Source organism: Perognathus longimembris, chromosome 20 (genome assembly GCF_023159225.1).
Source record: "Perognathus longimembris pacificus isolate PPM17 chromosome 20, ASM2315922v1, whole genome shotgun sequence".
NCBI lineage: Eukaryota > Metazoa > Chordata > Mammalia > Rodentia > Heteromyidae > Perognathus > Perognathus longimembris.
The window spans coordinates 10,644,582-10,670,536 of record NC_063180.1 but is presented as its reverse complement, the minus strand read 5'-3'; the positions used below and the strand labels follow the sequence as shown (position 1 = coordinate 10,670,536).

General features: G+C 35.3%; 1 protein-coding gene across 1 annotated transcript in view; it reads left to right on the top strand.

Moving 5' to 3' along the window:
- Dpp10 (dipeptidyl peptidase like 10) overlaps nucleotides 1–25,955 on the top strand; it is a 114,201-nt gene that overhangs the window by 4,050 nt on the left and 84,196 nt on the right. Inside the window, exons 2-4 of the mRNA XM_048329512.1 lie at nucleotides 6,848–7,002; nucleotides 13,143–13,240; nucleotides 19,466–19,589. Of these exons, the coding sequence (XP_048185469.1) occupies nucleotides 6,913–7,002; nucleotides 13,143–13,240; nucleotides 19,466–19,589 (312 nt within the window). The 5' untranslated portion in view covers nucleotides 6,848–6,912. The remainder of the gene's footprint in view (nucleotides 1–6,847; nucleotides 7,003–13,142; nucleotides 13,241–19,465; nucleotides 19,590–25,955) is intronic.

Here is a 25,955-nt window from a genome sequence, read left to right as displayed (position 1 = left end):
TCATTATTGCATCAGCAGCATACTTGATACAGTATGTAACAAATCCCTGTGACATAGCATTCATATCCCTAAGTCAATAGAATTCATTGATTTTTCCCTTAGCTAAAGATGCCAGGTGATACTGTTTATGTACTTATGACAATCCTCAATATAGTATGGATACAGTTTTGGAGTCTCATATTTTTAAGAGATTGTTGATAGAAATCAGTACACAATCATATACCATGCTTGTATATTTTACAGTATGTGAGAGCACTACATCTTCAACTTAGTGGGATGTAAACCATTATATATAAAGAACCATTCAGAATTCAGTAAACAGAAGCCAGCAATTATAGAATCCAAGATGACAAAGTTTGATGTGATAGAGGAATCTAAAGTGCTTCATAGAAGGATAAATCTTTACATTGATCTAAAAGAATAAATAATTGAGAAAATGTTTTAGGATATATAATGCCTTATTGATATACTGTGAATATTGATTATTACACCCTCTACAATTAACACAATAATATGAAATACCTTTTTGTTTCTTATTAACTTTTGGTGGGCACATTACTTACATTTGTTCCTAGTTGGTTCAATAAAAATTTACTGCCCATGAGAATTGGACCATAATAAATAAGACAGAAATAATGTAGGAATGCAGCACAGGAAGCTGGAGAAAGACAAGGTTCTGGAAAAGATGAAAACCCCTGAGGTGAAATAGAACATGCATGACCCTTGCAAGGAAGTTGACAGCACAGTGCAGACAGAAGGAGGCAAACTCAACCATGAGCCCACAAGGCTGCAACTAGCATCCTTAAGAAATTCTGTGTAAATTGATTGTAGGATAGATATGCTTAACATCACCTTATTTTTCAAAAGAGCATCTTCGTCTAAACTCAGTTTAGTTTTCTGGAAATGCTTTATGTAAAAGTTGTGTTCATAAATGCCTGTGATATAAAATCAATGGTGTAGAAGACTCCATCTGCTCAGTAGTGAAAATTTCTAAACTAGAATAAGAAAAGAGACAAAGAGGCCAAACTAGAGTAAACCGGAACAGAATGAAACTTGTAAACATAAGTTGCTTGTCAATGTTATAATCTAATTAACATTAGAAGTTTCAATCCTTGAATAAACTCTCCTATTAGTTGCAATTAAACCAGTGTTTAACTGACGCATGATGATCGTTAAGGAAATGCTTAGCAAAGATTCTTTTATTTATTCCCTTATTTCAGTTAGTTTTATGTTTGCATTGGAAGGAAGTTGCGTAATTATTTGTATTATATTACTTTAGTGTTAAGTACAAAGAATTCTACAAAAAAAATCTACACTTAGTGATAGTAGATTGTATTGGACACTGTCTTAAATTTGGGCCATGCTTACTAATATACTGGGCATAAATATTTAATCCTTTTGAAAAGACTGTCTTATTAGAAATCCAGAGTGTTGAATTTAGCCATTTAAATTTGTTTGTGTCTTCATATCTTATATGTCTTAAAATTCATACCTAACTGGTCCTTATCATATGTATCTTTTCTCAATGTGATGTATATTTTGTATCTCTTTAACTGAATTGTAACTTATTTGGTTAACTCAGGCTCAGATCATGACCAGGAAATTTAACACATTAGAAGGGGAATAATTCAAGTTAGTTTTGTTGCTCAGCTTCCTGTTAGTATGACAAATAACCTTTGGCAATTGATTTGTAAAGAATAAAGGTCTATTAAGTACATGATTGTGAACATTGCAAGCTGGAGTCAGGCTTCCCTATCATGTTGAGCCCCTGATATTAACTCTTTCACATCTTGGCTAGAGCACAAGGCATAGCCTACTGTTTATAGCACAAGCCATAAACTGAGAGAAAGCCTGAGATTGAGTCTCCATAATCCTCTCTGAGGGCCCAACCCTAATGATCTGAAGACTTCTAATTATACTTGAACTTAGAAAGATGCTACCACTTCCATATGATGCTATGGTGATACCATACCTTTAACACATAGATCTTTGAAAGACACTGATCAAAGCCATAGTTTGGAAACAAAGATACTGATCAAGGACAGGGAATATGTGACAATCTTAGACTAGCAATTGTATCTGAAGGGTAGGGGACGCACCAGTCTCCAGAAATTGGAAGAAGGAAATCCTGTACATTATTCACAGCAAACCCAAGTGGATGAGAGTCAAATGATTCAATGAGTGGGGAAAAAAATCAATTCCTTCCCTTCATTTGATTTACATGTGTTTTATATTGGTCATACCCCACAAATATTAGAGACCCTGCAAATAAACTTTTTATTGAAATTAAAAGCTATGTCCCTAAGAGAGGAGCACATAATGTTCTATGTGTGACTGTTTTATTGTAGGATGTTGTCTGTCTATTTATACATCTCAAATTTATGAACACAATCATACTTGTATTTTTCATAGATGTGTAGATGAACTGATCCAAAGAAGAAAAGAGATGAAGAACAAGTGCATTAGCTCATACTCATAACAGGAGCTACTTCAGAGGATTAAAAAAAGGATCTCAGCTAAAGGCCAAATGGGTCAAAAAGTTAGTGAGACCCTATCTTGTAAAAAAGATGTAAAGATACACACATGTAATCCCAGTTACATAGGAGGCAGAGGACCATGTCATGAGGTTGGCCCCATGCAAAAGTATGGGACCCTATCTGAAATAACTTCAGCAAAAAGCCACGGTGTGGCTCAAGTGATAGAACATTTGCCTGGCAAGTGCACGGCCCTGAATTTAAACCTTCAGGCTGTCAAATATAAAAAAATACAAGTAAACAAAGGACTTACTTATCATGTATCCTTTTCACTTTGAATTGTGTGATCATGCAAGTAGCTAGATTAGACCTAAACTAGTCCTTCCAAATCTCATTTCTTTTATCATTTCCAAATTCAGATTTTTATTAATCAGTATAATTTGGCGAGAAGTAACTGTAAATATCTTTCTGTCCAACTATATTCCTTAATCTTGTTTGCCTAGTAAAGACCCATTTTTCTTTATAGAAACATTTATTTCTGGTAGATGAAATCTGTCACTAGGCCCAGTGTCGTGCCCATGTTTTCTACCATTATAATTTGTTTTCCTGTTTGGTTATGTTGTTTTGCTTTGTTTGGTTTTGGTGTTATTTTGTTTTTTATTTTTCAGTTACAATGTGTTTCAGTTACTATGTGTTTCAGATCAAAGTGGTTGAGGGAAATTTTCAGCTTCCATTTCAGAGGAATGAAATTAGGACTGTCTTCCTATAGAAACCATTATTCCTTTAGGGCCTGGGTATGGGATATTTGACTGGAGGGCTGGTAAAACCTGTGAAAGCATTTGGTGCATGATGGGACAGACACATACGCTTATCAGATGCTTCTCACCAGCTGCCCGTGGCTATTTGCCTGTACAGATTTTTTTGTGTGGCCTACAACTCATGACCTTTATATCCAAATGGCCTTTGGTAGAATAAAGGTTATCATACCTGCTAGGCAATGGAATTATGTCCTACCCACCCTATTAGTTGGCAGGAAGTAAATGTGTTCAATGAGTAAGTGGTGTGACAATGACAGGACACCATCGCTTTTACTCTTTAGTCCCTAGATCATTTTTTTCCCTGTGGCTATTCAGGAGGGGTACATTTCTTTCTCTATAATGACATCAATTTTCAATGTTACTGTCAAACAAATGCCCCCAAAGTAATGCAGATGAAATGATTTAAGTCTCTCATTTTTCCAGAGGCAAAACTAACATGAACATGAACCCACTCAATCTTTCCATGTGAGCAAACAGCCTCCTGTTTGCAATACAATATTATTGTTTGAAGGTGTTTTAGTGTAGGTTGTTTAAAAAGCAACATGTATTTATGTACAGTATAGCAGTGCTCATATTGCTATAGTCAGAAAGTGTAAATTGACTCCCAGAATCTGTTTCTCTTTCAATGACACACATTCTCTCCCTTCTTCATGGGGATGTTCTCATGTACTCCTGCTCCATGTCCTCTGCTAGTCTGCTGGAAATGATGCTGTGCCAGTGCCTTGGAGATGCTCATTACCATTGAGGGTGGGGCCAGGAGATGACTCTTATGTACTGGCCAGTCATCTTGCTCATCTGATTATTGACAGTCACTTCTGGTATGGTTGTGCCTTAGTGAGCATTCGGTGGGACACTAATATCTTCATGTTTTCACATGTTGCCTTCTTCTGGCAAATCTGCCCACTTGAATTTCCTTAACTTCCCTACCCCAGATTTTCTAGTGTACTCTGATTCTCTCTGACTATTTATTACTGTGCAAGAGTCAGGATGGATCCAGGCCTTGAGGCAAATATTTTTGAACAAAAAGTGAACTGCTAAATATTTCACTTAAAATTCTGCCAAACTGGAGTATTTGTGTATTATTGTCTTCTGATGCCAGTCATGAATAGAATTAAAAGAGGGAGCTTATCCAATTGGTCACATATGCCATTCAGACCTACCCACAATTCAAGCCTGAATGTATTTTCCTGCTGCCATCTGGTGTTAGAAAGCACACCTTAGGATACAAATGTGAGATAGGATCAGAGTAGAAGGCAGAGAGTACAACAGTATAAGAAGTCAGGTATGCATATGGACTTAGTCGTAACCTTATAACATGTTATCTTTTCATAGTGGAGATTTATTGTATGTGTTCAGTGTGCTAGATAATAATCAGTTCAAGATGTGAAGTCTGGATTGAACAGTCACTTAGTAACTCATTGTCAGCATAATTGTTTCTGCCAGAGCCCAGTAAAGAACATCTTTTGAAATGGATAATATATTATTTTCTGTTCAAATGGTCTTTCTGTGAAGCTCAAAATGCCTGGCCTATGATTATCATATAGGAATTCCAAAGGCTTCATGTAGCTTCTCTATAGCTCATCGTCATTTACATTGTTATTGTGTCTGCTGGTCATGATTACAGAAGGAGAAAAGTCTGTAATTCCATTGAAGAGCCTTCTCTTCCCAGGTTTAGTGAGAAGCTGACAGCTTTACCAGCTGGCCACTGGGGAACTAGAATAGAACCTTGTACAACAGTGATTCCATTCCTGAATTTAATTCTTCTTTGCTTTCACACAAGTATACTCCCAGCAGTTTTTCCCTCAGTTTGAAAAACTACATCCCAATACATCCCAGACTACTGGGTTTCTAAAAACCTTCAGAGCATTGCAAGCTGAAAAACTTAAGCAGAAATTTCTCTTCACTTGTCAGTCCTTATGCAGATGTGGCCTATTCCCTTAAACATAGGGTCTTCCTCTGTCAGTAAGGAGATGGGTAAGAATTTTGAGGTTCACAGTCTGCATCCATAAAACTAGCCACATAGAGCAGGGTACTCAGCTATAAATTGTGTTATTTGTGATGCCCATCCAGAAAGCATTTCTATTGTTTTCCCTTTACCTAATTTCTTTATACCTTGGGTTAAGGTCCTAATCCCTCCTCACCAGTATCTTTATCTTTGCCTAAAGTACAAATAGAGATGAGTCCCTTATTTCACTTACAAAACTCTTCAACTTTCATTATGCTTTCTGAAACTGTATCATTTCCCAACTACAGAGGAAAAGGATTTTGCCAACCATGCTATAATGACTTTTGACTTGGTGTGCGCATTCACAGAACTTGTTTCCAGTCTTCTTCTTGCCTGTATACTTTCTCCAGGTTGCCAGAAGAACCATGTCAACTACTTTTCATCATCTTTGCAGTCACCCATATTTGTGGTGGCAATGAAGTGTCACAGATACTTCATCTACTAACACTTTTCTCCTCTCCTTGCATGTCATTTCATGTCATCACCAGTGATGATTGATTCTTCACAACTATGTCTCTCATTGTGGTTTATCTATGATCCAAAAATATTATTACATTCTACATATACACATATTAAGTTCTTAACCAAAAAAATTCTATTAAGTGTGCATTTACTGAAACTACAGCTGGAATTAATTACTACACCTGTCAGGATTCCAAAAAAAAAAAAGAGCTAACATGTTCATCAAAATTATTTGGAGTATTTATTTGCAAAGAGAACATTGACAAAGTAAATGTGTACAGAAGCCAAGAAGAAAATGCTTTAATCTATATCGAATAGCAGCCAAGCTATCACCACCACTCTAAGCATAGTGATGAGCCATTGCTTGACACAGAGAGGAGTCATGTGAAGGAAGCTCATTGGCAAAGCAGTGACATCATTTCTAGCTCACAGCCAACTTGAGGTGACACTGTAGGATAAAGCTTTGAGAATAAGTAACCTGTCTTTGCTCTCTTCTTTTTAATTTCCTGCCTAATCGCAGAAATGGTCTTGCCTTCTGGAAATCAGAAGGCATGAAACAGGTTGCCTTTTTAATGTAATTCATTAATTCTAGAAAGGAATCATAGAAAAGTGGACATGGGACATTAAGGTGACATGATAGTTATATAGGAATTTATTTTATTATGTTTCTTTAGAGTTTGATTAATAATAATGGATTAGTGGGGTCCTCACCTGTTTGATGAGAGAATGGAAAAATAATGGTAAGCAAGTATAGGTGAATGGTTGCTTTGATATCATGTGGGACCACATGTCATTCTCTAATCACTGATCTCATTCATTTTACTCCAGTGATACTTTCATCTTCTCTGTCCACACTGCTGACAATCTATGAAATCTTGACTCTGTCACCTCACTCTATACATTTGTATTGATTTTTCCTGAGATTGAAAACGTAACTCAGAAATGGAGAATTCTCAGGGAAGTGGATAAAATGCAGCACACCATCAATAAAACAGACATGTGCAATGATGATTTCAAGGACAGGTGTGTTGTAGGTCACTGAGCCCACATCTCTACAGTCCGTTTCAAATAACACTTGTTTATTCTAGAGGAACTTCTACATTCTCACATCGCCCACTGGTGGTCACCAGATGGAGAGAGGCTTGCTTTCCTGATGATAAATGACTCCTTGGTGCCCAGCATGGTTATCCCTCGGTTTACTGGCACACTGTATCCCAAAGCAAAGCAGTATCCATACCCTAAGGTAAGCCACGTGGAAATGCTAGTCTGTTCCTTTTCTCTGCATCAGAGGTTTGATGGATAGTGTGCTTGGCTCATGAACAAGCTGTCTTTGCAAGAGATGAGTAAGCTCTCTTACTGGTAGACAGATTCGTAATTCTTCAGGTTTCCATAAATAGTAAAGATATTGTGCTGGGTAGTAATGACTTCAGGGTTTGGGAAAGTTCCCCTTTCACACACACACACACACACACACACACACACACACGCACACACACACAGTTACATTACCCTTTACTACACACACACACTTTTTTTCCTAGTGATAAATCCCATTGTTTTTCATTTTCCCAGTTGGAAAGGGAAGGAGAAAAGGTAAGAGGGTAATCAGCTATTAGGACAAATATTTCTCCAAGGAATTGAGAGTAGATGTTATTCAGGTTGGAAGTTCTTAGTTTGAAAAAAATTTCCAGTTTCTTGCAGAGAAAGTGCTCTCATATCTAAGAGCACTTAATATACTATATGTTAATGCATATTATAAATCTCCTATAAAAATTGACTGAGCATAAAGCATTTCCAGTAAGGAATAGTCTAAGCATAAAGAATCTCAATAAAGAACAGACAAAGCATAAAGAATCACCAATAAAGAATAGACTAAGCACAGAGAATTTATTAGTATTAGTATTAACATCAACATTATTTTGGCAGAGCATACTACGGAACATGGTTTATGAAATTCTGGCTTTGAATCATAGCAAGGAGTGAATAGGATGGATGAAAGGGCTTATTGGGAGAGGAGCATGTGAAAATCCTGCCCAGAAAGAAAGAACTATTATCAAGTATATAATGAGGCCTCTAGGAACAGGACATGACAACATTAGAGTGAATTGTGTTTTCTTTTGGATGCCATGTTTAATTCCTCAAAGACTTGCTAAAACCAAATTTCCATCACATGTTTATATAACAAAGAATGATGGCTCATGGTGAGATATTAGTGGCCCAAATGTCTCATGGTGAGACACCCTGTACTTTAGTCAGTTAAACATGTCATATAGAAAACATCAGAAATTCTTCTTGATATAATTTAATAGCTTCTAATTAATCAAGAGAGGCTGCTGGTTTCATTCAGAAGCTGATTCTAAGCCATCACTTTAGAGAGTTGCACTTTGTGTTTCTTTAGCACAATAGGTTTCCTTCCTTTGAGTCTGTTTGTACCTGTGTTACATTATCTGGCACAGAAGTGGGAAATTCCCACAATTAAGTTGCTCCTGGTATTTGATGATAGCACAGCAGGACAGGGGAAGCTGAGGTCAGTGACACTTCTCTCCTCCTCCTCCTCCCACTCACCAGGCTTCAATTACTCAGAAAAGAAAACAGAAAGGGATTAGACATGGAAAAGCAAGAATAAGATATATATATATATATATATATATATATATATATATATATTTTTTTTTTTTTTTTTTACCGAGAGCTTCTGCACTCTTATGTCCTCTTACACCTGACTCTCCTACCTTTTTGTATTAAGTCCGAGATTGAGCGGAATTGACTTCCACGTCTTTGAAGTCATGTTTTAAGGTTTTATCTGCACAGTGATTAGGCTAAACACATACTCAGAGTTCTTCAGGAGAAGATGGCAGTCTAACCTGAAAACTAAACAATCCAATTTCCTCTTGTTAAGAAAATTTTATTTCAAGAAAGGTCTTATGACTTCTCCAGTTATAAATTTAGTGGTGTGTTCTTTTCAGGTTTGTACTTCTATAGCACAGCTACAACTTTTTAGTCTGAGAAAAATAAAGTATTTTCAAACATATTATTTCTCACATTGTTTACCTTCCTACATGATGATGAAAATCCTCCTGGCAGTTAAAAGAGAAAATTAGAGAACTAGTGAGATACTATGAAAGTTCTATAAATTCTTCTGTGCATTGCACAAATATGAGGAATTAAAATCATATACAATTGTTCAGGACCACACAGTGGGAATAAAATCAGGCCTGTGAATGGGATTGTACTTGATCCTTGATTTTCCAGGAGGAGTAAGAGCTTTCTGGCTCCCATAAAAAACTATATACATCAATTACATCTTCAAGTTGCTTCCTCTCTTAGACAGGTTCCACAGGGCTTGAACTTAACATTCCCTAGACTCATAACTTCAGCAAGACAAATAGAAACAATCTGAGACAATTTAAATGTATCAGCAGGAAGTCTGAAGTTATTAAGATGCAAAGCAGGACAGTTTATTATTTCATAATTTTATGTCATTAATAATTTGATAACATATAGTGACATCTATAAATTGTACAGTTTACAAATGTTAAACAAGATTTCATGTTTTCTGAGAGATTTTTCACTTTTATTTGGATATTATCACAATCACTTGTATTTTATAAATGGGAAAACTAATATTGCAAAAGGTTAAGTGAGTTTTGTAAAAGTCAAAGCTATTTTGAGAACAGAAAAATAACAAAAATTTATTGATTCCATTCTATCAATAAGGCTACCAGAGGTCAACTTGGAGTTCAGAAGGTGTGGCTGAAATCAAAACATCTTGTCACATTAACAACTATTTGTGGACCTGTTTGTTCCATTTATACCTAATGACTTAGCTATATATGGGAAGCGGTCTCACAACTGGAATGTATGAATATAACGTGATGAAGGTCATGAGCTTAATGACTACATTCTAAGAGTACTGAAAACAAAACAAAGAAACAGGCATCATAGTTGGTTAGAGCAGGACAAGCAACCGAGCATGCCTGTCCTCAGGTAGCTATTATTTAGAATACCTGGACAAACACAGAAGACAGTAACTAGGACTCAAAGAAATTAGGGCTTACTTTGGTCCTTGTTCTCTGAACAAATGTCAATATCATTTTGGTGATCCCATTTTAATTCATAGGCTTATTATCTTCCATTCTTTAAACAAAAGCTGTTCTTTTTTTCCAAAACAAGCAAACTATTTCAACTCATTCCTGTGCAATAAACTTTCAAAAAGTGATTCTGTAGAAATTGAAATAACATATAGAGTTCTTACTTAATTGCTCTTTAAATTACACTAGATTAAATTTCGTTTAGCAAATACTCGATGTGGCAGAATTTACTAATGCAATACTTCCACCAAACAAATATATTTGTATTTTACTTAATTCAGCATGATTCAGAACTCATAAAATACCCATCATTGGCAATTCAGCACAAAAGAATTGCACGGTTCTATCTCAGTAACCTCAGGTTAATCTTCTTAATTAAAACATTATCTCGTTTAATGACAATTTAGTTGCCAGTAAAATAAGGTTAATTATTATTGAGGCTTGTGTTTCAGAATGGTAGAGGAAAGCATTCTGTAGAGTTGCAGTCTTTGTGGCAAATGTCACTGTTAAAAGTGAATAGATTAACTCTTCTAATTTGCAAACTCTTGAAATGATTCAAATACTATAAAAGGTTGGAGTATTATTCATTTCTAAATCCTATGGGAAAATAAAAAATATAGTTGAGATTTTGAAGTGCTGAACAGCTGAATTTTGGAGATAGTCTAACATTTCTTATGAGTTGCTCACATTCTATCTAAAACCTGGCCTCAACTTTTAAAACGTGTTCATGAAGAAGCTGATTTTGGATACAGTAATCATTCAGTAAACTTACAGGGCTACTGACAAAACTGACTTAAAATATAAAAATATTCCACATGTCTTTGACAAACATGTCTAAGTATTCATCACTGGTAAGAATTTATAAAATGATCAAATTCAATTTGATTATTGAATGGTATAAATATAAAAATGATTTTTCACAGATTAGAAATTAATATCATAACAACAGTTGTCATTTAAACCAATAGCATCTACTATTTTAGACACTTTATATAACTATTTTTTAGTCTTGTCATAGCAAGGAACTGATATATTTTCTTTTTTCTTTTTTTTTTTGGCCAGTCCTGGGGCTTGGACTCAGGGCCTGAGCACTGTCCCTGGCTTCTTTTTGCTCAAGGCTAGCATTCTGCCACTTGAGCCACAGCGCCACTTCTGGCCATTTTCTGTATATGTGATGCTGGGGAATTGAACCCAGGGCTTTATGTATATGAGGCGAGTACTCTTGCCACTAGGCCATATCCCCAGCCCAGAACTGATATATTTTCATCCAGAGAAAGGAAAGGTTTTTGACTCCAAATGCTTGACTTGTGAGGTAGTTTTAGACAAGTATTGGTCTTTTTTTTCTTTTTGATAATTAAGTAAACAATACTTGAAAATCTTAAATATTTGACCCATGATTCATCTGAAGTATATACCAGACTCATAGATCTGACTCACATATATCTGACTCACAGATTAAACTAGTTCTCAAAATGTATTTCTTTTTTGTTAGCATCAAGGCTGTCTGATTACATTAAAGGCCCTTAAAGCCAAGCTCTGGCGACTGCTGAGATAAATGAGTAGGGTAGACAGACAGACAGACAAGACAATTGTGTGCCAGCACAAGAAGGTTTGAGGCAATGCCAAGTTTTATAAAATTTGATACATAATTGTTAAGTGTGAGCATGGTCATAATTTATCTTCCATGAAGCCGTTTACTGTGTGAATCATTCTCCCTTCCTAGCCTTTGCATCTGTAGTCAAAGATTTTTCTGACCCCTCTCTTCAGCTCTCAAATTCTAACCTGAGTGTGAAGCACTCCCACTTAGTCTCCTTTCATTACTTAACCAAATAATCTGTAAAGTAGTAGAGATTGAACTCAGGGCCTCTTATTATGCATGAGTTATACCACTTCATCTAAGCACTCCAATCCTTTGGTTTAAGCTTGTTTTACAGATAGGATCTCAGGCTAACTTAGCTAGTCTTTCATCAAATGTTTACCCTCCTGCTTCTGCTTCCCAGGTTGATGGCATCACCTGCCAAAGGCATCACCCTCAACCACAAAAAAGAAACTCTGCTGACTACAAGTAGAATGCATTCTGTTATTTCTGGTCCTGACTTAACTCTGGATTCATCACTGCCCATTTCTTGAATATGAATATATATTTTTCCCAGTCTTTATATTGGTCATCCTTTACATTTTTAGTCCACCTCATTTTAAATTTCCTTCTTCTTTTTATACTTCATGTATCCTAGCTTAAAGCCCCAGTCATAGCAGGACAATTGCACATTACTTAGAAAGAAACAAATTGAACCAAATCAACTGATTTGACGCCTCATTCATTCTTTTTTTTTTTTTTTTTTTTTTTTTTTTTTGGCCAGTCGTGGGCCTTGGACTCAGGGCCTGAGCACTGTCCCTGGCTTCTTCCCGCTCAAGGCTAGCACTCTGCCACCTGAGCCACAGCGCCGCTTCTGGCCGTTTTCTGTATATGTGGTGCTGGGGAATCGAACCTAGGGCCTCGTGTATCCGAGGCAGGCACTCTTGCCACTAGGCTATATCCCCAGACCGCCTCATTCATTCTTGAAGATATTCTTTCATTCATTCAAGCTGCCATGCTAGTTATTATTTATTTAACATATTTTTCTGTTCTACAGAACTCAAATTACATATCCTTACCACTGTGATCTAATTTTATGCCATATATTCAGAGAGGAAACTTAGCCCACCTTTCAAGGGTCATTTAAACAATGAGTCATCACTTTTAAAATCAATAAATTTACAAGGAAAGCCAGGTAGATTATGCAATAATTAGGTTTCATAGAATATTAAGCATGTGACACAAGCTACATGTGAATAGAAATTCTATAATTTCACATGTAGAAAGGAATTTTTCCCTACTTTCCCTCCCTCTTTACCTCCTTCTTTTACTCCCTTTTCCCTCCCTTTTTCCCCTTTCTTCCCTGTAATTGCATTTCCAGTGCTATAATGGGAGTAGTGCCTTGATCTACTAATTCTGCTCAGCCAGTGCTATTGCTGCCATTCTAGAAAAAGGGAAACAGTAGCTGCCTAATGAATAAAGTAATCATGCTTTTTCTATCACCTTTAATTGTCTGACTAAAATGCTTATGAAGCAGCAATCTACAAAAACAATTGAAAGCAATCAAGTTGTTGAATTTGAAATCATTTCTACTTCAGAGAAATGAAACTTTTCCCTTATAACACAGAAAACTAAAAGAGTCAAAAATGCCTTTAAAAAAACTCAGTATAGTCTAACGATTAATATACTTGCATTACAACTTTCATTTTCTCAAAGGCAGGTCAAGTGAACCCAACCATAAAATTATATGTTGTAAACCTATATGGACCAACTCATACTTTGGAACTCATGCCACCCGACAGCTTTAAATCAAGGTATGCAATTTCAATTTCACTTTTACGGGGAAATAGAGATTTTCAAACCAATTATCATTTTGTTGCAATTTGGAGAGAGATGTGATCAGCTCAGCAATTCCATTTGAAGATAAAGCTGAGGTTTACCGATTAGTGAGGAATGAAGTCATTCTGTGTGTCTGGCTGTTCCCTACAAGCTTTTCATTTCAAGGTGATTAGTAGTACCAAAAATGGCTTATGAAACTGATAGTATGAATTGAGTCTTTTGATGGCAATACCTCAGAGAAATAAGAAACAATTATATTTTCCTAGAAAATAGCTTGTACACATAAAGAGAAAAAACACCATTGCTTTTAAAACATTATAAGCTGCATGAAATTTGTATAGTTTTTTCAACTTTCTTCTAACAGCTAGCTAAGGATTCTCTATCAATTTTCTCTAGGCAGAGAATTTTAATGAAGTTTTGTTTCAAATTAACCTATACCTACAACATTCATATATAAAAAGGCTGCACATGGAAGAAAAACAAAGCATATATGTGTCAAATGCATGAATTTAATATTAGACAAATCTTCTTTGATTTACAAATAATTAAATTAGCACGTGCATTTTGAATTCCTGCAGTGTCTCAAATTTCAAAGGATACTCTTTCCTGTGTGTAGCTTTGTAGAAGTTGATCACATCTTTGCAGATGGTAGGAAGTTGATTCAGGAAGATGGTTTCAAACTATATTTAATGATATGAGAATTTGTTCAAAGTTTCTTTTGATGATGTCTCTAATGTAGGTTAATTGAATCTAGTAGGTCTACTCCAATGGTGAATCATTTAAGACAATTTTGCAGTGAAACCACAAGTTATATGGAGATTTTCCCATGGAGATAGTAAATAAAACTCATAGAATGCTTATACTACAAAAGACTCTAGCTGTCTAATATAGAGTATTTATTTCAATTAAGGAGAAAGATAAATCCCAGAAAGAGTAATAGTGGCCATACTACTTAAGTAGTTGGTAGCAAAATCCTCCATGAAGTAAGGCCAAGGGCATCAAGTGATAAGGCCTTTCATCCACATTACAGTAGCAAGGCTTAAAGGGGGTTCTGGATGACATTAGTAATACAGTAGAGTTTGCTGAGTTGAACAGAAAAGTGTATTTCTGAGCTTAGATGACCAGCCATGAATGACTTATATATGAAAGTGAAGCAGTTAAGGAAGCTTGGCATTTTGTGGAGCCCAGAACTCTTTGCCTTTAAGTTACTCCATACTCAGAAGTAACAGAAAGGGACCCCTGATGAGGAACATTTGGGTCACATATCTACCACCTTTTCACCATGACACTTGGGAATAGATAGTCTTCTCCTAAGGTCTAAATCTCCTAGATTTCAATAAATCATTTCTAAATTTTGTATTTTTTTCTGTCTCCATAGTGTGTCAGTATCCATGTTTCTTTCTAATAAGGGCTAGTGATTCTTGACCTTGATTTTAATAGCTATATATAAAATGTAAATATATAGTTGATTTATTCATGATATATTTCCTCCATGTGCTAGTAAATCCATCAAATGTTCTCATTTTGTTTTGAGTAGCTATGCTTTTTACTCATATCATTAGTGATATTGGTATAACACTTAACAATATAAAAACTAAATGATTAATGTGTTATATAATACTTCACATGATTTCGTATGTTATGTAAGTTCTATATTTATAAAATTATGTGCACAATGCTAATTAAAATGTGAGCCATGTACTAGTAATTCATATAGTAAAAATTTTTTCTTTGAAACTCATGTTTTCTACCATATTAAAACTCAAATATCATCATCTCCCAGTTTTCTAATAAATTATTGTAAAGCTAAGAATGATTGGTGTACATAGACATGACTTTGTAGGAAGAAGGATTAATAAGACACAGGGAACTACCCCTCTTGTGATTTGAGCTGGCTTTCAAAAAGTATTTTCTGAGCTTATCCTAAAAATTATTTTTAGTTAAAAATCTTAAGTCATTTGTTTTGGTCTGTTTGATGGCTTATTCTGATGACTGGGTTATTCATATAAAACAGTATATAAGCTAGAATTATAATGAAGTCCTCAACCTAGAACACTATTTGTTTGAACTTACATTCAACTAGACTTTACACTTCAGTCAAAAGCTTTCAATCTATCAACTAAGCAAGTTTCAATTCATTTATGTAATTTTATAAAGGAAATTAAAAGATTAAAGAAACCTGCAAAAAAGACATCATTCCTATTCCAAATCCTTACCTTCAGTTGATGCTTTGTCTTTTATATTTCTTTTTATTTATGTATGCCTGATATACACTTAAGACTGCTAATACAGTCTTTCCTCTTCAGAAGTTCCAAATCATTACCATTTAGTTCTTTATTTAAATCATAGTCTATGTTATTCTGAAAAGAACATGCACTATAGGACTTAAGATAATGATCCTTCTTGAATGTCCCCCAAGCCAGTAACAGTGGGGATCCAATGAGTCATTTTATCCTGAGGGAGAGGCAAAAACATTTTGCAAATTGTTACACTATGCTTTTAAGGTACTACAAGCTTTCACTCACTTTATTAGGAAATGCAGGTATGGATTTCAAAATATATAGTTAAATTGCAGTGAAAGAATTTTGTGATAATAAGTCTTGCAGTTTTTCCCCTAGACTAGGTAAATGTCACATTCTTTTGGGAAAATGATGCATTGTGCTTTGTGGTCACTCCTGTTCAGACAGAAGAGTGAAAGTAATATTTTGTTTGTGGCTTCTCCTATGTATTTATCAACATTTCACTCATGGAATATTTCTCTCCCATTGTTCTCCACCAGAATTTGTTTTGTGGCAATGTTATCCCCCACCCCAAGGTTTAAAGGTGTCTTCCAATGAGGGCTCAACACCATCATGCCTTTTCTTCCTAAAGTATTCACTGGAATATGTCTAGCCTATATCATTCTCTCTTCCAAATAATATTTATATCTTTCAGTCTTTAATTCTGGGATTCATCTGTGTTCATGGAAGTTCACTACATGACACTTCTTTCAAGTAATGCATAATAATTGTCAGAAGTTGGGGGACATTACCTATGAGTAAAGGAAGATTAGTGTTGCAATATACATCTAAGCAGAAATCTTTGACTGAGTAAAATGTATGTACCCAAAAGTTCTGTGTGGACACAAAGCACTGACTAAACAAGCAGCCATGAAAACACAGATGTGACTGATATCTTACCAGTAGGTATGTGATACTGGGGCCTCCCTTCCACATTACCCTTATAGACAATTAGATCTTCTGTGCCAGACCATCCAGAAAGTCTCTGTTGACTTGAGAACAGTCCTTCTAACCTGCTTGTCTCTGTCTCTATGGCTCAAGAGGAACAGATCCTTGTGGACTTCCTGGGTATTGCAGAGCCATGGAGACTAGGAACTAGCAGGAAATCCAGTTATAAGAAAGGGACACTTCTACTGGCCAATGGTCATGAAACACCAAATCTAATGTGTTCATGAGATGGATTTCCAGGATGAGTGACACATCTGCAGCAGGTAGGAATGGAATGCAGCAGGTGTGTGGAATTCTGGGTGAGGGTACTATTAGACCTTCTCCTCCACTATGAGGAAACCCGAATGAATACTCATTAACAGACAGTGTGTGTCCATGTGAATCACTGGCAATGTGAGCCTAGAATTCTGTAGCAAAGAAAGGAAAAACACAGGAAGTGATTAGTTAGCAATATGTCTTTCTACTTTGCCTGTACGTCTATCTCTACTTAAGCTTTCATTTTTAGATGAGTTCAATAGGAACATAAAATTTTCAGAGCTTAGAAAGTGCTTGTTGTAAGGCATTATAATGTAATTTGGAAAAGAACTCTCTCACTCAGGGTTTGATTACCAAGTACAAAGTGATCTTTGGGTATAAATAAGACATAGACTAGTTACCAGATTCAATTATTCTTATCTCTACAAAGGAATCTGATCCAAACACACGAAATTATTTCATTATTTATCAAAGAGCAATGAAAATATATTAATACAAGATAACGTTATTAATTTAATAATTTAACATCTATGTTAATCTCTTTCTAAAGTGTCCCTCTTAATACATTTTTGAGCATTTACGTTTATGCTTGAGAAATATATATTATCAAAATTCACTTCTTTTTCTGTGTATAGTATTCACCATCTTTTTCTCCCAGCTAAATTTTCTAGATGAGTCATTTATTGATCTTATTTGTACTAGCTAACTTTTAATTATTTTTCCCAAATGTCAAACCCTTATTTTTTTGCCAGTCTTGGAGCTTGAACTCAGGGCCTTCCCAGTGTCCCTGGCTTATTTTTGCTCAAGGCTAGTACTCTGTCACTTGAGCCACAGCACCACTTCTGGTCTTTTCTATATATGTGGTGCTGAGGAGTCGAACTCAGGGCTTCATGTATATGAGGCAAGCACTCTTGCCACTAGGCCATATTCCCAGCCCCATCAAACCGTTTTTGAAAATTGTAAACATGTTCACATCTGTGAAGGTTGCAAAGATGATCTGGTAAAATTTTGTTTGAAGATGAAACATAAAGTGCTCAAGTATTTTAAGTCTGTTTTGTTATTTGTTTTAAGAATAATTGTTTCATTTTGCATAAAATACATTTCTGGCTAGTTTTGAAAATTAATCAATCATCATTTCTATTAGATTTTCCCACAAAAGACTTCTTAGTCTCTAGTGATGATAATATTTATGTTAATTTTAATCTAAGCTTGGACATTCCCATCCATAAATAAGAAATATATTTATTATCAGCACCCATCACTGTATTTGTTGATTGAAATGTGCTCTATCTTTGTTTTCTCTGCCTTATATTCTATAGATAATTGATTATGAAAGGATAACACTTAATTTCTGCTTTTTAATACTCAGGCTCCTAATGTGATAATGTATCCAAAATAAATTTGTTATAGCAAACCACTGGGAGTGAACAGGACATTGATCTTTGAAGTTTCCAAACCCTAGTGTTTTATCTAAGATAATTTCTAAACTAGATGGGCATTTGATTGAAAGCTGCTTTGGAAACGCTATTGAGGGAACTTCATGTGATTTTTCAGTATCCAGGAAGTTCTAAAGCAGGCCCAGCTGGTTGGGAAGGCTGCCAGGTGTCTTGTAGAGTTAGTTAAAGGAATACTGTCAGTTTCGCAACATGACAACACCTGATTGCCTATAGTCTCCCATCTTTATTCCTATGTGCCAACAGATATTCTAAGGAATCATCCCTACTCAGTAAAGTGAAGGACACTAGATTTCATGTGGCTACATAGTTAGCCCAGATGTATCTAAATAAATGTATTTTGTGACACCAGACTTTCATCTGTGGGTGTTTTTTTAAATTTGTAAGTTGATTAAAACTGGACTGATTAGCTTTCGAACAGCACTCATGGATGGCTCATTTCTAAAGCAACTTGTATTTTGTGAATCTGTGTAATGTTGTAGAAAAGTTGTTCCTTTTTGTTTTCACCATAATTGAAATCATTTCTGATGACTGCACTGTTGTTTGTATGTGTACTAGAAGTTTGTGATATGTCAGATTCCAAATACGGAATATATATTTGTTAAAGGAAAAAAAAAGTTCCCTTTCCAACCACTTTAGGACATTAGAAGCCCCATTAATTAGCATTACTAGTGTACTGAAGTTTTTTAATAATCAATACGTTTAGTTTGATTTCTTCTTAGTTTTAAATTGTTTCGAATAAATAAGATCCTTAGCAATGTTGTAAAAAGAAATATCATGAATAAAACGGCAAGACTGGCTCTTGATCCATAGCTGACAAACACCAAAATAAATTGTTCATTCATACCTGTGTAGCTAAAACCTTTGTGCATGAAATATGATAATATGAAGGTCACAAACAAGGCATAGTTATCAAGTCAAGATTAAACTTTGTCTTTTAATTAATTATTGATTATAGTTTTATTGAAATAAAATAAAATGGCTTGAAAACATATACTTGTTCTTCCGATAACTCTTGCTCTTCCAATAACGATTTCATTCTTGAATTTATTATTAATTTTCTGTGTGTTTGTTTTTGCATACATATGTGTACATATATATGTTTATACATATGTGGTATATTACTCAGTTGCATTATATATGTGAATATTTTAAAAAAACAGATGTGTGCACATAATTACAGAAACATAACAAGTGTTTGATTTTGGTTCTACACAGATTTTTTCAGACTCTATATAAATGTTGCTTTTTGTCTCCTAACTAGAGAATACTATATCACCATGGTTAAATGGATAAGCAATACCAAGACTGTGGTAAGATGGTTAAATCGACCTCAGAACATCTCTATCCTCACTGTGTGTGAGACCACCACTGGTGCTTGTAGTAGAGTGAGTATGACTTGCTTTTCTTCTGTGGTAAAAATGAAGTGCCTTTTCTTTCTTTGCAGAGGGAAATCAGGAAATAGTTTACATGAATATGTCGTATATTTCTTAAGATACAAAGTGAATGACATCAATAATAAAAAGTGAGCAGACACCTTGTAAATAATTCATGAATGAGTAGTTGTGTCCCATTGTTTTCTTTCCAAATAGGGGATTTTTCTCCATATTTTGACATAAATTAACCTGAGATTGTAGGAATTTTGTTTCTGTCTTCTTCAAAGACATTTTATCTAGTTCAAATGTCTTATAACGATCTTTCTGTAGTTTAGTTAATTTAAATGCTCTTGAACTACTTTTATTATAACTGAATTTTTTTTCTTTTATTTCTTCTTTTTCCTTTGTTGGCAGTGGGACTTGAATTCAGGGCCTGAGCACTCTTCCTGAGGTATTTTGCTGAAGGCTAGCAGCACTATACCACATTGAGCCACAACTTTACTACCAGTTTTCTGATGATCTTATCTCCTAGAGATAGGAATCTCACAGACTTTCCTGCTAGGGCTGGCTGTGAACCTTAATCCTCAATTCTCAGCTGCCTGGGTAGCTAGGGTCATAGGCATAAACCACCAGCACCCAGCTGATTTTTTTGTAAAATCAGCTTTTATAAACTACTGGATAACTTCAATATATGTCATTAAGACTCTCACTACCAGAAATAGAGCCATTATTAGGTGATATGTTAGACAGTTGCACCATTGATTCCAAGATTATGGAACAACTGCACTTCCAAACTCCAGTTCTGGGGAAGGTGTAGTAGCCATTGCAAGATTAAGCTTTCTGTTTTAAGATATTCAAAAAATCTTTACAATCACATAAATATTTTACTGGGGGTTAGATAATCAAAGGAGCAAAGAGGTCACGTTAGGCTCTGTCACTGAACTTCATCCCAATCCCTCTATTGGCAACATTTATGGGATAGGCCAAGCAAACTACAATGATGTTATTCACACAAAAAATCAGCAAGAGTTTGAGTATATTCTTGTGATAGAATTTATAGGACATGAACCACAAAAGTGTTTGGCCCAATGCTTATCTCTTTATGCCCATTGGCTAGAGGTAAACAGTTACTATACTAACTACCATTAAAGTAAATGAACAGATTGTCACTGCACAGTGTGACATTGGTTTCTATACAGCAGATGTGGACACGTCTCACTAGGGCCCTTCAACATCCTGACCAAAAGCCTAGAAAGAAAATACTTTAGAAGTAGACATTTTATAAACTCCTTCTTATAAACTTTATCTTTTTTCTTTTCTTTTTTTTTTTTTTTTGGTCAGTTGTGGGGCACTGTCACTGAGCCTCTTTGGGCTCAAGGCTAGTGCTCTACTATTTGAGCCACAGTGCCAATTCCGGTTTGTGAGTGGTTAAGTGGAAATAAGAGTCTCATGAGTACTTTACTGCCTGGCTGGCTTTAAACCTTGATCCTCAGATCTCAGCCTCTTTAGTAGCTAGGATTACAGGTGTTGAGCCACTGATGCCCTGCTTCTATAAACTTTTTTTTTTTTTGCCAGTCTTGGGGCTTGAACTCAGGGCCTCTATACTGTCCCTTGCTTTTCCTCAAGGCTAGCATTCTACCACTTGAGCTGCAATACCACTTCCGGCCTTTTCCATTTATGTGGTACTAAGGAATTGAACCTAAGGCTTCATTCATGCTAGGCAAGCACTTTACCACTAAGTTACATTCCCAGTCCTTCTATAAACATTTAAGTGACAATTTTAAAGGATCGAATTCCTCTTTCTGTTATGTAATTGTCACTAAGTATAAATCATAACATTTTGTGTGCCAGTCCTGGGGCTTCAACTCAGAGTCAGGGTATTGTCCCTGAGCTTTTTGCTCAAGGATGGCACTCTGCCATTTGAGCTAAAGTCCCACTTCTGGCATTTTGGTGGCTTATTGAAGATAGGAATTTCCTTGCCTAGCTGTCTTGAAGCATGAACCTCAGATCTCAGCCTTCTGAGTGTCTAGAATTACAGGCACAAGGCACTGGCAATTGGCTCAAAGTATAATTTTAAAGGAAAATTAAAAAGATAAATATCAAAATTTGGAATTTATAGTTTTATTGATATGATTAAAATGTTCTATGTAGGGCTGAGAATATTGCCTCATATACATGAAGCCCTGGGTTCGAGTCCTCAGCAACACATATATAGAAAGATCCAGAAGTGGCAATGTGGCTCAAATGGTAGACTTCTAGCCTTGAGCAAAAAGAAGCTAGGGACAGTGCTCATGCCCTGAGTTCAAGCCCCAGGACTGGCAAAAAAAGTATTCTATGTATTCAGAGAAGTACAAAATATGGCATACAGATCTCTTGGGACTCGTCAGTAGAAGCAGAAGAGGCCATAACTTTGAAAAAGCTATCAGAAAGATATTAACAAATTAAAGAATGTACCTAATACTCACATGCAAAATTTCCATAACAAATACTAAACCAGAGAAAGTGTAAATATTTTGAACTGGAAAATAATGTTTGAAATGAAAATTTGACCAGATGGATTTACTGTATCAGGCTATATATATATGTATATATATAACAATAGAAAAAATTAAAACTAAACTGCAGAGAAAAAATGTGAATAACTAATAAAGCCAGAATAATTTATTTTTTGGGTTTTTTTTGCCAGTCTTGGGACTTGAACTCAGGGCCTGAGCACTGTCCCTCGCTTCTTTTTGCTCAAGGCTAGCACGCTACCACTTTAGCCACAGCACCATTTCCAGCTTTTTCTATATATGTGGTGCTGAGGAATTGAACCCAGGGATTCATGTATACGAGGTGAGCACTTTACCACTTGGCCATATTCCCAGCCCAAAGCCAGAATGATTTAGAACACTACCAAATGGTATATTTTTTGTGGAATTAAGTGTTCAGAAATAAGGTTTTAAAACAGTAGGACAGGAGAAATTGGAGGACTACAGTTCAAGGCCAGTCAGAACTTAAAATTTTCTGAGATTCCTGAAGTTGTGTGCATGTACTACAAAAGTATCCCTAGACATACAGGGAAGCATAAATAGGAAAATAAAAACCTACACCATCCTGGGAAAAAGTAAAACTGTACCTCAGAAAGAACCAACAGAAAAAAGGCCTTGAAGTATGGCTCAATGTGTAGAGCATGTGCTTTGCAAGTGTAAGTCCCTGATTTCAATCCTCAGTACAACCCAAATAGATAAATAAATAAAAAGTGACTTAGAGTTTCCAAATAAGGAAAACAATGTTAGATTACATGTCCAAAGGTGGGCAAATTCTAAGCACTGAAATACTAGGGAATAGTCTAAACATCCTGTACTGAAATTATTGGTCATATTTTAAGAGAAATATTTGAAAGCATCCCAACAGAAAACCACATTAACAAAAGGGCATATACATATTACAAATTATTATCCAAAGCTCATCAAAAGAAATGTAATCAGAATTCAAGTGAATGGCATTTTTATATGACTTAATTAGACTGTTCTGTTTCTTTTTCTTTTTATGGTGTTATTGTTATTCTCTCTCTCTCTCTCTCTCTCTCTCTCTCTCTCTCTCTCTGTGTGTGTGTGTGTGTGTGTGTGTGTGTGTGTGTAAAAGCACCGATCCTGGGGCTTGAACTCAGGAATTTAGGACCTTGCTACCAACCTTGATCTATTTTGCTCAAGGCTAGTACTCTAACTCTTGAGCTAAAGCTCCACTTTTGTTTTTTTGGTAGCTAATTGGAGATAACACAGGCTTTCATGATGCTCATATCTCAGACTCCTGAGTAGCTAGGACTACAGGCATGATCCACCAGGTACCCCACTTTGATCTAAGTTTTTCTAAAAAGAATTACGTTTGTATATTTTAGTTAAGCAAATTCAAATGATAGGAATAGGCTAGTGATTGAAACAGAAATTTAACAATAAATTGTCAATTGTTTGGGAAGATCCAGCAACTCCAATAAGAAAACTTTAAAATACATAAGCAAAATGCATAGGCAAACAAAATGAAAGAGATATACAATTATGTTTTGTTTATTTGAGTAATTAGTAAAAAAAGCAGTAAAAGTAAGACTATTTGGTTGGTTTTATAAATAACAAAATTATAATTAGGAAACATTTTACCTAAGAAAGCAATATGAACTAGCTTTCTATGTACTAAAGAATTACCCACAAGTCTCAACACGAAATCAATCAGTATTTCTGTATCATTTTAAGAGGATTAGATAAGATACATGTCATAAATCAAACAATATTTAGATTCCTAAACTACCTCTCCTTCTGAGTGTGATACTTGCTACACACATGTACATCACTTGGGAAACTAAATGGGAAGATCACAAATTTAAAGGAAGCCTGGGATACATAGCAAGACCCAAGGAAATTTACTACCTAGAAGAGTACAAATGTCCATCAAGGTGAATTTAATTTACCCACACAAAGAAGGTGTGAATTTTTAAACTTTATCACAAGAGAAACTAAAAGCTGTTTAGACTTAAACAAAGAAAAACCATTCTTTCTTTTTTTTTTTTTTTTAACCAGTCCTGGGGCTTGAACTGAGGGCCTGAGCATTTTCCCTGGCTTCTTTTGGCTCAAGGCTAGTACTCTACCACATGAGCCACAGCACCTCCTCTGGCTCTTTCTGTTTATGTGGTGCTAAAGAATCGAATCCAGGGCTTCATTCAGGCTAGGCAAGCACTCTACCACTAAGCCACATTCCTAGCCCCAGGAAAAAAATGTTTATAGAACAATAATGTTAGAGGAATTTGTGCTATCTGATTTCAGAGTAACAGGAAGCTACAGAAGCCTAAAGATGTTTGAAGCAGTCCAGGAATAGGAACGAAGGTCTGCTGAACTGAATAGTGTGTAGTGAACAGTGTACACTTGCATGTGGAATGCTGCCAAAACTATTCTGTGTGAAAATGATGTTGCAAAGGTTGGCATCCGAATAGTGAAAAAAATGCTTGACATCTATTTCACATCATATGCTAAAGTCAATTTAAGGGAAATTACAATCCGAAATATAAAATGTAATGTCGTCATTCTTCTAGAGTACAATTTTGGATATTACTTCACAATATTAACAGAGGAAACATGAACTAAACATTAGAACATAGTAATACATCATCAAAATTAAAACCTATAAGAATCAATAAATAATGCAGAAGCAAATTATGATTGGTGAAAAAATTTATCAAATTGTGTTTCACAAGGAAATATCTAAGATGGGCATCAGTGGCTTATGCCATTAATCTTAATTATTCAGGAGACTAAGAGAGAATAGTATTTCAAAACCAGCCTAAATTAGAAAGTCTACCAGACCAATATCATCAATTAAGTACAGAAAGTTAAAATGGAGGTGTGGCTCAAGTAGTAGATTGTCATACATGGGCAAAAAGAGCTGAGTGAGTGAGAGGTCAAGGGCTTGAGTACTGGGACACAAACAAAAATTAAAAGGAAATACCTTAGGAGCCAGATGTGGTGGTTCAGGCTTGTAATCTCAGTTAGGTCAGTTTTATGGAAGGTAAAATCAGGAATAGCATGACCTGACGCCAACCTTGGCAAAACAGAGACCTTATCTGAACAATAAATAAAAGAAAAAGAGTTAGGGTATAGCCCACTTAGTAGAGTGTTTATATAAGCATCCTGAGGCCCTACTTTAATCCAGAATAACTATACACACACACACACACACACACATATATACCAAACACACACACACATTCACACACAACTAACAAAATATAAGAAAATGGTACATCTCAATTAAAAATATTAAAAAAATCAAAACATATAAAGATAAAATTAAATGGAAAGTACCCATAAAAACATATGAAAAAATATTCAGCATAATAAAACAATAAGGAAAGGTAGATTAAAATGATCCTGAAACAATGTTCTATATCGTCAGGTGACTAAGTTTAAACAATAAAAAAGTGACTATCTTTTGATGAAATAGTATAAAACTAAAATTCTTCTTCTCTGTAAGTGGGATTATAAAATGATGCAGTTACTTTAAAAGTTATTTTTCAGTTTCAAATAATGTACATATACCCATAATGGTATTGCATGTGTTGTTTATAGATAAATGAATGTATATGTAAATATACTTTGTTATTCCATTTCTAGGGTTTTTCCCAAATACTAAAACATATGTGTACCAGATTATTTAAAAATAATCAGGAAGTTTTATTCAGAAAAATTTGGCAAATATCTAACTGTGGAATGTTAGGAAATGGATGGAAAAATAAGGTATATGCATCTAGTCAATAAAATCCTGTTCAGCAATTGCAAATGGAAGATAGTAAAACCCTCCCAACATTCAACCATATAAACGAATCTTTAAAATAGGTGACATGAAAAATGC